General features: G+C 41.4%; 1 protein-coding gene across 2 annotated transcripts in view; it reads left to right on the forward strand.

The window, feature by feature from the left end:
• LRMDA (leucine rich melanocyte differentiation associated) overlaps positions 1-13,101 on the forward strand; it is a 597,778-nt gene that overhangs the window by 39,701 nt on the left and 544,976 nt on the right. Inside the window, exons 1-2 of one of the 2 annotated variants that reach the window (XM_071748289.1) lie at positions 1,702-2,249; positions 6,727-6,827. In XM_071748289.1, the coding sequence (XP_071604390.1) occupies positions 2,220-2,249; positions 6,727-6,827 (131 nt within the window). In that variant the 5' untranslated portion in view covers positions 1,702-2,219. Of the gene's footprint in view, positions 1-1,701; positions 2,250-6,726; positions 6,828-13,101 lie in introns of those variants that run through there. The other variant, XM_071748288.1, reaches the window with a different exon arrangement.

A 13,101-nucleotide genomic window follows, 5' to 3' on the forward strand; every position in this document is an offset into this window, starting at 1 on the left:
TTGTTCCACACCATGGGATTTGAATCTATTATTTTATCCGTGGCAGATAATAATCTAGGCCATGCCCGTACAAGAAAACACTGAACTGGTTTCAAAAGAATGATTATAAGCCAGATGCACTTAAAACAGTTTGCCACCTCCTGAAGTTGTTTTTGTAATTTACAAAATTCAGTTCAACTGATTGAAGAGATGATAAAGTCAATTTAAGTCACCCAGTTTAGGGAGCTGCACCTGCAACTTTTCCCTCTAGACAAGGTCTTGCCTGGTAAGTAGGAGGATCAATGGCAGGGTAATGCAATTGGCAATGTAAAGAGCTGGAAAAAACAGACTTATTATTTTTGTGTGCTGTTTTGCAACTTATTCAGGCAGGATTTTTTTTTTTTCTTTTCTTTGTAGATATCTCTAAAGTGAGAGCTAACACTCTACTGAAATTCATACTAATAATACAGATAATGATGTGCTGAATTGTTTTCAATATAGGTATTGCAATTTTACAGGACTGTAGTATTGAACTGAATTTCCTCCATTAAGACAAATGCAGCTAACTAGAGCAGTGGGCCTTGAGCTGCATCTGTTCATTCTTGTGGGAGCCACATGCTTCTGACTAAAGGGGAGATAAAAAAGAGGTAGCTACAGAAAGAGGAGAATGTATTGCTTTGTTTAAATTTACAGTTCACATAGGACTTGTTTTGCTTGGCATGTGTTATTTGCTAGATAATCTAATAAATAAATAAAGGCACTGATTGTTTGAAGCATGCTGAGCGATGACCTGAACTAGCAAGTATGCCTTGATGGAGAACTCTTCCTTAGGGAAACAGAACTTTTATTCATCAGGGCAGGGACCAGCTTATTTGCTGTGGGTGAGGGGTTTGATTCTTCTCTGTTTGACAGGATGAAGGGAAAATGAGATCCATGCAAAGCAAGGGAGCGATTTCTTCACTGACTGTGTTTTGTTTTTTCTGCATGTTGGCCCATTTCTATTTTTAACACAAGACATTTCAAATAACAGGGAGGAAAAAGTAGTACAAAATGTTGCTGTGGGGTTTTTTTTGTGTGTGTGTGTTTGGTTTTTCTTTTTCTTTTTCTTTTTTTTTTCCTTTTCCTTGGTTATATCCTCTGTTCCTGTCCAGCAATCAGCACAAAAGGAGGAATGGCTCTAGAGAAGGCGATAGTGCCACAGCTGCACCAAGAGTGTGTTCTGTTGGCATTAAGAGGCAGAGCAGCAAGTACAGCAGTAGTTTCTGCTGGGCTGTTGAATAAACTGTAGGAAGTGGTTTGCAGCATGGAGCATGTATCCTCCTGAAACTTATTTCCGCTCTCACCGTGTCCTTCTGCTTTCAGTGGAGTGAGTTATGCTGTATTAGCAAGAAAAGGGAAAGAAAAGCCAGATTTTTATAAAGTGCTTGGGCAGCTGAGGAGGTAGGTCCTTGACTAATAGGATTTAGGCTCCAAACCTGGGAAACTCAAGTTATCTTTCAAAAGCATCACATAAAAATTCTTAGGGAAAAATCTTTATTTTCCTACTCTGCCTCACCAGCGATAACCAACAATCATGTCATTATTTTAATTAACAAATTCTCATGCCCTGGAAGGACCGGTTTGACAAGCACTTCTAATAATTACAAATGTATTTTTGCTTTCCATGCTAACGACCCTATATTCCAAGAAAGATTGCTGAGAGGACGTGGACCTCTCCTGTAGATGCTATAGGATTACTTTGCAGGTGTTGCTTTGCAATTGCCGGATTCCTCTTCACAGGAGAGTCACACACTGTGCCACGACCCAATGTGCCCTTCAGCAGGTGTGGAGCCGGTCCAGATGCCCCTCCAAGATATTTAGCTCCTTGGGGAATGAAATCCAAGCCCCATTTCACAATCCAAGCTTTTCAATCCAAGTCCTCCTTCACCGCCACACTTTTCCCACACCTCTCCCCAAGGCGAGGTCCTAACCGAGCGCTCCCCGCCTGCCATCCCGACCGAACCGGCACCGGGAGGCGGGGGCTTCCAAAGGCTCCGGAATCCCGGGGACCTCCCCGGGGCGGCCGCAGGTACCGGCGGGAACCCCGCGTTTCTCCGCTGCCACCGCCCCCGCCCGCGGCCCGGCCGCGCTTCCGCCCGCGTCAGCTGACTGACTGCCTGACGGACGGACCCATCGCCCTGAGGAAGAGGCGGCTACCGGCCCGGCCCGGTCCGGTTCCATCCCGTTGAAGCCCCGCAGCCATGGCAGGGGTGGTGGTGAGCGGAAACCAAGTAAGTATCCGCGTCCCGGCGCTCGCAGGCAGGGCCGGGGTGGCGGCGGCGGCCCCACCTGCCGAGGTGCAGCCCGCCCCGGCCCGTCCGTCCCCGCCCCCCGGTGCTGGTGCACGCCGGCATCCCGGCCCGGGCACTCGCTGAGCAAGGGCCGGGGGAGGCTTGTGTGGGGCTGGTGGGCTCGTAGGGTATCGTATCGGGGGGTGTTGGTTTCCAGCTGTATGTTGGACGCCCCCCGACTCAAGCCCAGGGCGCTGCGCAGGTATCGGCTCTCGCAAAGGGCTGCTCCGGGGGCTGCCGGGGGGAAGGGGTCGAGAAGCCTTCCCCGCACCCCAAAACAACGTGGGGGGAGGAGGCGGTGTGGCCCCCGGGGCCGTGCTGGGAGTTGTAGGGGTAGGGGGGTGTGCCTGGACACCGAGGGGGGGCTCGTTCTGCAGGGGAACCCCTGAACTGGGACTCTGCTACTTCTGCTGCTGCTGCACCCGCTCAGATGCAACAGGCGTCTTCCCCAGGATTTGCTGGGGGAGCAACGCGGCTGCAGACAGCTCAGCCCCCTGCAAGAACCCAAATGGGGGTTGGTTCGGTGGTTCCTGGAGTGGGGTCGTGCTCCAGAGAGCCCTCCTGCTGCTCTTGGCCCCTGGTGCTCTCAGGTGTGAGCAGCTTGCAGGAACAGGCTGCAGGAGAAGGGCTGAAATACATTGAGTGTTGTTCCTGCTGCAAGTAAACATTGTATGTTTCATTTTGGTTAAAGGGAGAAATTGAGAAGTAAAACAAGTTCTGCTGGCCTTTCCCCACTGCCTACTGAAAGTTCTTCTGTCTAGAAATTGATGTCAATGCTGCTGAACCTGTGGCTAAAACTAGCAAAATATTTTCCTCTTTTTCTCCACAGAAAGAGTAAACAAAGCTTGTCTTTTTTTTTTTTTTTTCAAATGGTTTGCCATTAAGCCAGGGTGCTGCCCATCTAATTGCTTCTTTAGTCTGGTCGCTGGTTCTGTGTGGAATTCATGTAAATGTGTGTGATATGGAGGCAATTGGCTAATTTTGCAGCTGCTGCAGGAAACGGTTCCTGTGGTCTCTGTGGTGCACTGAGGAACATGCTGGCTTCTTCCCTTGGGCATGCCCTGAGCCCCTCAAGTAAAGCATGTTCTTAATTTGACTGCCTAACATACACTCTGCTAACAACACAGAGTAAAATATACTGCTCAGCTGGATGGAAATATTCTCCAGGTGCAATGGAAGGGAATGTGCAACATCTAGAGTTGCTATGTGATCTATTTGGTGACATTCTTTAATGAGGATGTTACTTTAGGAGTTATTAAGATTACAGTATCCTTGTAAATGATTGCAGAGATTAAATGGCAATATCTTCTGAAACTGAAGCAGAAGAGAGGTGCTGCTGGTATTGACAGGTTAACTTCTGTTGTTAAGTTTTTGTAAACATTTTGTCCCCTGAATTCCATCCGGTGTGTTTGCCCCTGTGCTCAGCCCTGGTGAGGCCACACCTCGAGTCCTGTGTCCAGTTCTAGGCCCCTCAGCTCAGGAAGGAGATTGAGGTCCTGGAGCAGGTCCAAAGGAGGCAACTGGGCTGGGGAAGGGACTAGAGCACAGATCCTATGAGGAGAGGCTGAGGGAGCTGGGGGTGTTGAGGCTGGAGAAGAGGAGGCTCAGGGGAGACCTCATCACTCTCTCCAACTCCCTGAAAGGAGGTTGGAGCCAGGGGGGGGTTGGGCTCTTTTCCCAGGCAACTCTCAGCAAGACAAGAGGGCACAAGAGGTCTCAAGTTGTGCCAGGGGAGGTTTAGGTTGGACATTAGAAAGAATTTCTTTACTGAGAGGGTGATCAGACATTGGAATGGGCTGCCCAGGGAAGGGGTGGATTCTCCATCCCTGGAGATATTTCAAAAGAGCCTGGATGTGGCACTCAGTGCCATGGGCTGGGAACTGCAGTGGGAGTGGATCAAGGGTTGGACTTGATGAGCTCTGAGGTCCCTTCCAACCCAGCCCATTCTATGATTCTATGATTCTATGAAGAGTCTGCAAGAATAACTGAGATGTCCACAGCCTCTCTGGTGCTTTGTGGGGAACTTTCTGACCAATTCAGTGGGATATTGAGCAGGGCACCAGTGATAAGAATGACTGTGACTTAACCTGTCACAGGTTGGAGTTGGAGAATTAGGCTCTCATCTCTCAGTGGTGGCATCCCTGGATGTGTCTGATGCTCAGTTGGAGGGGATTTTGAGATGGATGCAAAAGGAAGAATAATTATGTTTACTTGATTGTTTTCTGTGTAAATGATTTTGAACTCCAATAATGAAAATGAAGAAATGTTTTTCTTCTGTTGTTCAGACTTTAGAAGTCTTGTTTTTTATCTGTATTGTTCAAGGATTACAGAGAAGATTGGCGAAATAACTCTTGAATTTTTTTTCAGAAAGGCTTATCCTGTATTGCACTGCTGGCAGTTGCTGCTGCTCTTATTTTAAAGAGAATCCTTGGGTATCTGAAGCAAATTCATGTGTCTGGAGTATAGAGATCTGAAGTTGAATGTACTTTGTATGTTTTGTGGAAAAATAAACCTATTTGTTTTAAATCAAGTGTGCTGAAGTAGACTTTGTGAAAGTAAAATTCCTTTTACAAGGCTTCGATGTTAAAAAGTCATGACAGCCATGTTTCATCTGCAAGGATCTGGGGATATCTGTTTGTACCCCTTATGCAAAGATATTTGTGTCTTACAACAAGGCTGAAGCTCTGCAATATTTTATGTATTTTACCTCCTACACGCTCCAAAACACAAGTACAGGAACTTTTCCTTTCCACTTCTGTTTTTGTGGAGCTGGAATGTTGAGGGCCAGGTAAGTTTCTGAAGCACTGACAATAAGAGAGCCTCTTGCTACTTTTCCACCACTCTTCCCTGGGTGAAAAGCCAAGTGGTCTGTGCTTTTTGTTATGTTTGTAGTTCCTCAAGATGGTCTTGCTCTCCTAGTCTTAGTAGGCATCATGCTTGAGTCATTTCTATTTCCAAGTGTTACATCAAACTAAATGCTTAATACAAAGTATTATTCTGCTGTTGTTGTGTTTGTACAAGGCATTGCAAGCAATAATTTAAAGAAATTTACCCATTCAATGAAGAATGGAGCAATTCTTGTATGTGTAGCTGCATTTATGTTGTAAAGCACATTGTAGTTGTCTTGGATGAAAACAGGAGGAAGAAAACAACCATATTTAATTCAATAAATGCTGCAAAACAGTTCCTGTTCCTTCCAAACTATTAGGTTGCCAACTACCCAAAACAGTTCCTTTCCATTTTGTCCTAATATTTGCCAAAGTATATCTGGGAGCAGAATTTATTGCAAGAACAGGCATGGCTTCACAGGGGGGAAGAAGTTATTAAACTGAGCTTCAAGGTACCTGTTTTCTGCTCGTAAAAATTATTTCATGGCTGTCAGCTTTATTTGTTGAAGTTATTGAACAAAATGAATTAAATGGGATGCAATATTGTGTTATCAGATTGCAATAATTTTTAGCCTGTAAGAGACCAGGATAACTTGCAGAAGTACACACCATCAATCTCTTCTGCAGAGGAGTCTCTTTTAACAGAAAGTTAAACACTATCAGCACAAAGCATGACTGGGTTTTTTGCAGATTTTCCATCTAACATCTTGCAGGCCAAGGGGATGTGGTTTTAAAACTGTCTTTGCATTAGATATTTAGATAATAGCAATCTCTGGCAAATACTGCTATTGACAGAGTGTTGGAATCTGCTTAACTAGTAAGTTGCCACTTAATGGGCAACTCTAATTAATGAGTTAGGTGGCTTCATATGAAATAAAAAAGGAAAGGAATTAATGAGTATTTTGGTATAAGAAGTATGATCTGAACATAGGTGGTGAAGCCAACAGTCATTTGGACAGGCACAACTGTTTGAAAAAAGCTGCATGATGGGGCTTTGATTTGGGCAGCCCTCTTCCTGTCCCTGGGAAGTGGCATCTCCTGAGAGGATGGTTGTGAGAGTGGAATGACAGTGCACTGCTTGGGTACTTCTGGACCAGACTTCCCAAAGTGGTTGTTTAGTGTGGTGTCTACTGAGAGGCAAACTAGGGAGTCCTTTGAATGGCTTCTGAGCTTTCAAAAAAAAAAAAAAAAAAAAAATTCTAGACTTTATCAGAATGATGAGACAAAGTCGTGTTAGATTGTAGTGTTACCAGTGGAACAGAAGAAATATGATGTATTTGATCAAATTATTTTTACCTGAAAGGAGACAGCACATTGTACACAAGACTGTAGATGGAATAAACATGAAGTTGGTTGTATCAATAGTAAACTGAGGTTGTGATAGGTTCTGTGGCACTGAAACTGATGTAGCTTTAACAAAGATTGACTATATTGTATGTTGGCATTGGATCAGTGAGATGGCATCTGGACAGGCAACTAAATAATCCACTTATTAAATGTTTTGTTTCCTTTTTGCTTCCAACTCTCAGGTTTCCTACATTAGTCAAGACTGTGAAGAAATCCCAGAATTTCTAGGAAGAACATATGGACATATGGCAAAAAGGCTTGATCTTAGCTTCAACTTGTTAAGGTATGTGGCAAAGTGTTGATTTTCATGAGCAATATGGGACACCAACTTCAAAAATAGAATATTTATTATTATTATTGTTTTTTTCAAATTAGAAACATACATGGATGCCAGCTACATTTAGGTCTCATCAAGTGGACAATGCTGTTTTGTAGGCTATGTTTGTCTTTTTTTTTTTTTTTTTTTTTTTCCACTCTTGGAACACAAATAGTGTGTTAAACACTGTTAACAAATAGGTTAAACCAGGAGATTTCTCCTGTTAACATACATTATACCCAGTGAAAAGCTTATGTCTGTTCTCTGCTCAAGAGAAAATAAGCATCATTGCCTGAAGAAGTGGAGAATGGGATCAGAAGCCTGCAGTTCTTAACCAAAGTACAAGTAAGTGTGTCCTGCTCTCACTCCTTTTTGGTTTTAGATCTCTGGTTATTCCCTTAAGTGGTTGTTAATACTCTTTTTGCAGCTGGTGTGTTTTTGTTGGATGATTTAATTTTGGGCAGCCGGGTAGTAAAGTGCTCAAATTAAGTGCAGTTAGAATTTATAAGTAAATTTTTGTAATATATGGATTGATTTAGAGTTCTTTAGTATTCCCATTGGCTATTGCAGTCTCCTTTTTCATTAGAAGGAGCCTGGTGAGGTCCAGCAGTGCATCTTTGATGTTGGCAACTCTGTAGGTAAAATTGGAGGAAAAGAAATGGAGTGCAGTTGTCAGTTTAAGAAAAAACATAGTTTTTCTGTGGTAGGGTTGGACTCTACTAATTTTTCTTTTTTTTTTTTTTTTTGTTAAGAGTAAGCTTAGATTGTGCTTGTGAGCTGCAAGACACACAGAAGTAGTGTGCTGGTGCCTTGTTTTCTTAGGGGCAGCAACCACTGTTTTTAGCTTACTTTAACTTACCCTGAGCTGCTGACAACTCAGACCAATTCCTACATGCAAGAGCAAAGGAGGCACTAAATGGTCTGTGTATTGTTCTTGTCTTATACTTCTGGCTCTGTACTTATGGAAATTGTGATCAAATAAGAGAATTGAATGGACATTTTTCTAATTTTGTCATGCAGAGAGTCCAACTTCTGCATGTTTATTCAGGGTTACCATATCACCAACAAGACTGTTCATTCTTTGGAGGTGCTAAATCTGGAAACAAAGAAATATTTTTTTCATTTAATGCATGATTTGAACTCAGTTTCTCTGAGTTCATTTTATTCCATAAAGTAAAGCATGAACAAATCTGGATGCAGAATACCTCTTGAGAACTTGAAGTTGTTAGTTCATGTTTTAAAGGAGCACTCAATTGGTGGTGTGTTTCTCAAATCTGTTTTTTTTCATTCCTTATTTCTTACCCTGCTCAAAACACTGTCACTGAGCCTATATAATTATATAGATATAATTTAGTTTTATTGGGCTTTGCAGGTGGAAAAGTGTGTTTAAATGTAACAGAAAGTGCTAATTTTTTGGGGGTAGACACAACTGTCTTTTGATGTGGGGTAGCTTAGTGTTTTAAAGCTGTAAAAATATCCTAAGCCAAAAAAAAAATCAAATCTAGGGAAATGGGAGAGTTGTTTTTTCTTGTTTTCTGTGGCTTTTTTTTTGTGTGTGTGTGTGTGTGTTTTTCTTTTTCTCTGTTATGTACAAGTGTCAACAGAATTATTGACAACACAGAAATTACATTAAGAATTCAAGAAATGGAGCAGAGAGGGAAGATTATTTTATCAGTGCTGTTCTCTCTCAGCCAGGTGTCCTGTGCAGCTGTAGCTGTGCAGTCTTTACTGTGCACACACACACTTATCCACAGGAGGCCCTTATCAAAAAGATGTATTTATACTGCAAGATACAGAGTTATAAATCTTTATTATGCAAATGTCACCATGTAATAATTGGTTGAACACTTGCTTTAGTGAATTTGTGGTTTTGATATCACTGCAAGGTAGATAACTTTGTTGTAGAAGTCAGGATGGAGTCAGGTAACATTTTGTTACTGCTTAAGCCTTTCCACTGTAAATGGATTTGTATGTTATGTCAATTAAAAAAAAACCCCACAATACTGTGTGTTTTCAGAGGGCTGTCCAGGTGTACTGGAAAACATGTAGGGAGACTGTCTGGTGCTGTTAGTAAAGTGGGGAAGAATTAGTCCAAAACATTTTTTTGTGACTTAAATGAAAACAACTTTTGCCAGGCTTGTCCCTTAGTAACATATTTTGAGAGATGCTCTTGTGTTTTTTTGGGAAGAACAGCTTGTTATTTGTTGCTAACCAAGGTGTTTCTCCCCACTGCTCCCTTAAAAATTTGTTGATACAGATTTGAATAAGAGCTTAAAAAAATTTAGGGGTATATTCTAATTAATTACTTGTTGTTATGGCACTTCTGTCTGCCTTTTTATGCAGAGTAGTTATGTGGATTTAGTGTGCTGGTTTTGTTACTCATGTTTCTCTGATTTTTTTTTTTTTTTAATTTTAAAATTTTTTTAGTGTGATATAAATACAAAAATGTGCACAGGACCAGAGAACTAAATTGTAGGAGGGAAGGCATATGTCATTAGTTTTTTTTCTTCTAAGTTCTTTTTCTCAGTTCTTTCTTTCATAAGAAGAATTATTTTTTATGCTGTTTTCCTTGCAGATTTTGTTTAAATATTTCCTAATGGCTTTTGTTTCCTTCTGGGAGTGGTGTGAGGTTGTGAAGGAGAAGGAGCAGAACTCTTGGCAGATGGACTGCAAAATGATGGGGTGCAGTCCCCACAGGTTGAAGCAAGGGAATTTCCAAGGAAAGGTTTCACAGTGACAAAGGCTGAGTGGAAGAGGTGTCCAGAGAGGTTGTGGTTTCTCCATCACGGGTGACAATCAGAGTGCAACTGGCCAAAGCCCCAGGCAACCTGGTCTGACTTTGTAGTGGCCCTGCTCTTAGCAGGGGATTGGAGTAAATGACCTCTAAATGCCTCTTGCTTTATCACCATAAATTACATTATGATTCTGCAGCTGTATGGGTATGGTCATTGTGAAATGACCTGAGCTGTAGCAGTTTTGGTCTGATTTGGTTGTGGTTTTTCAGCTGCTGTAGGAATGAACTCTTTACACTGGGTTTTCAAGAAGGGATTCTGCTGGAGGAGAGATGTTTTGCTTTGGAAATCTGCTCCCTAGTCTCTCATGGCAACTCTGCTCGATAGCCTTCCCTGATTATACTGTAAAGGCCACTATTTTGGCTCATAATATGTAAAAAGCATGGCCTGGTTTCCACTTAATGAAAGCATGGAGCATGGAAGGAATCTCACTGATGTGCCAGTGTTATTGTTACTTTGCTGAAAAAGATTTCAAGGGGGAATGAAAAACTGGTGCTGATCATTGGAAGTTGAAGATTTCCTTGGGAAAAAAAAAAGTTAAATAAGAATCACTGGTGAAGGGAAGAAAGCAGTAAGTGGGAAGAATGTAATGGAGGCAGGGAGTAGAGATTTGGGTGAAATAGAAAGATTTTAATTTTGTTTTTTTTATGCATCTTGCTGTCTGGTGGAGAGAAAAACCCAAAACCTACTTGGGGATTCTTTTATTTGTCTCAGATAACTTTCTTTGTGCCAAATTTCTTCTTTCACATTAAAGGCTAAAGGCGCTGCAGTGCCTGAAAAACAGATGCCAGTGTTTTTGTACAAATAGGTGCTGTGTTTTTATAAATAACCTCTACATTTCAGCTCACAGAGAAGCCCATCTTCTAATTTTGTCCACAGTAATTATAAACATGTGAGGTGTTTTCATTTTTTCTTACAGTTATTTCTTCTGGGCCTGAGCTATGAAGAGAAAGGGAGAGTGAATCTTTAATCTTGGTCAAGGAGGGAGGATTAATCCAGTGCTCATGGAGATACAGATATCTCTTCCCTCTCTCTAGGGTGCAGATTATTGCTGCTAGAAGCATGAATAATTTGCACAGTGTGTGCTTGTGCATATTTTCCACTGTCCGATTAAGAGGGTGTCTGTATGAAAACATCCCCTTGAACTTTAATCCTAGTCTGGAATGTTCCTCCATGACTTCTGGAAGGTTGAGGCTTTGCAATATCCCCTCTGGTGGTTTCTCTTTTCTGCCTTCTTTTTTCTTGCCTGAGGGAATATGCAAGTGGAAGCTTGAAACTGGGCTTCACTTTCACAAGGCCTCCTCTTCTTTGTGAGTTTACTCTGTGAAAGAGAGGCCTTTTTACAATTTATTTTCCTTGCCACCTTCCCATTCAGTGCAGCAAGAAGACACCCAGAACAGGAAGATGAACAACAAGGGAGAGATGGAAATAAAAGCCAAAATTCAAAACAAAGGCTGACATATTTTAAAAAGCCTTTAGACTGATCTTTGCAGCATTTTAAAATGTTGAAGAAAAGGCACTATTGTTAAAACTTTTTGATGGTTTTATTTATAAGGTAGAAAAATATTTTCCCCATAATTGGGTAACTCTTAATCGTAGCAGTTGCATATTTATCAGTGTGAGGGGCTGTTATTAATGTAGCTGTCATGCACAAACACATTTCTGCATTAAATCCATTTAGTATGTGCATTATTCGGCCTAGAATGTCACCAGGACATCAAAGCCCCCTTAGGCATAAGAGCACAGTGCCCTGCTGTGGCTGCAGAAAGGGCTTGATCAATAAATGTAACATGTTAATGCAGAGCAAATAGAATAAAAGATTTCTTTGACAAGACATGAAAAATCACCTTGTGGCAGCTGGCATGGTGATGCCATTTCAGCGGAGACACTAGCAAAGTTGATCTGACAAGTAAAGAGGAGAGATGATGGTTATAAGGTGCTTTTGTTTCAAACTTCTTTCTTGACCTGTCAGGTTTTGAAGGAGCCTGAATGGCCCTTTTTTGTCATGTGAAAATTGTAGTCTTAGGCAGTTATGAAGCAGTTATCTCTTCTCAAATTGTGAATGCTGCTGTTTAATTGATTCACTTAGCATTTGAAACTGTCACGCATTAATAATTGCTAAATCCTGTAGATACTGCTCCAGTGTGTCATGCTTAAATGTGTAGTTATCAGAAAATTAATATCCTTAATGAACTGATGCTTTCAAACCAGCATTGCATGAAATCTCTTTTGCCCTTTCATTTGCTGAAGGTGTAGCAGCCCCTTTTCAGAGAACCCCCCTCCCAACAGTTCTGGGGTTTTGCTGATTTATTTATTTATTTTCCTTGATGCCCGACAAATGCCAGCTTTGCTTTGGGTACATCGTGTGCTCAGTGACAATAAATACAGTAATTATGCTGGAGTTAGTAATTAACATAATTATAGTCAATTACGACAAATACAGTGCAGAGCTAAATAAATGAGGGTGAGAAATTAGCAAGCTAATTGATTTACCTTACTGGCTGGTTTTTCTTGCAAGGAGCAGTTGCAGATTTTTTTGCAGGAGAAAGAGGGTTGTTTACAAGAAGAGCTGGTTGTGTTTTGAAATAATTCTGTCTTCTGGCCCTCACTCCTGTCCCTGTTACACTGAGGTGGAGAGGGTTGGTGGTTAGGAGGAGAGAGGGGCTGCTATTCTGTCCCCATTGAACACTTTCAAAGAAAATGTGTACTTGCTTTAATTTTAGAGACAGTATTGAAAGGATTAAAAAAAAAGGGTCATGATTCTTTGCAAAGAAACACATTGCTACAGGAATTTTGGTCTTACATTTCAGTCCTCTGAGGTGTGGCCTGAATTATCTAAGATGCATCTCTCTGGCTGTTTGTTTACTGACACTACAGAGAGCTGCACAGCACTGGAGAGCAAAGGAAAAAAATCAAATTGTTCAAGTAATCCAAGTGTGTTGGAACAATATGCTCCTGTTCAGCCATCAGTTTCAGTAATTTAGAACCATTGGACCAGTGGAGATGCACAGTATCATAACATTTGTGCACATTATAATTGCCTGTTTTGTTTCAAGATGATTTATAGTATGGTGTCTGAAATAAGTGTATTGGAGCTATGCAGTTAATCTGTTTCACTCTCCTTGGGTTTTGGTTTTTTTTGTTTTGTTTTCTTTCAAGCATGACCATAGTTTACAATATGAGGAGAGAATTAATATGTTTAAGTACTGAAGAGTTTGTATTGCTTTTTTTTTAAAGTCTAGTAGCTGGGATTTCTTTCTCAGAGGAAGGAAACAGTGGTTTACAAATGTTTGCAAATTTTATACTTGAAATAATTCACTGTTTCAAGGTAAATTGATTTTTATTTAGAGACTTTAGCAAAGAGAGCATTTTCCACAGGTAAGCAATCTGAAATGTATGAAACCTTGGCAATTTTTCCTGCTGTTGCCTTAATGCATCACGTTCAAATG

The sequence above is a fragment of the Heliangelus exortis genome, chromosome 7, assembly GCF_036169615.1.
Source record: "Heliangelus exortis chromosome 7, bHelExo1.hap1, whole genome shotgun sequence".
Taxonomy (NCBI): Eukaryota; Metazoa; Chordata; class Aves; order Apodiformes; family Trochilidae; genus Heliangelus; species Heliangelus exortis.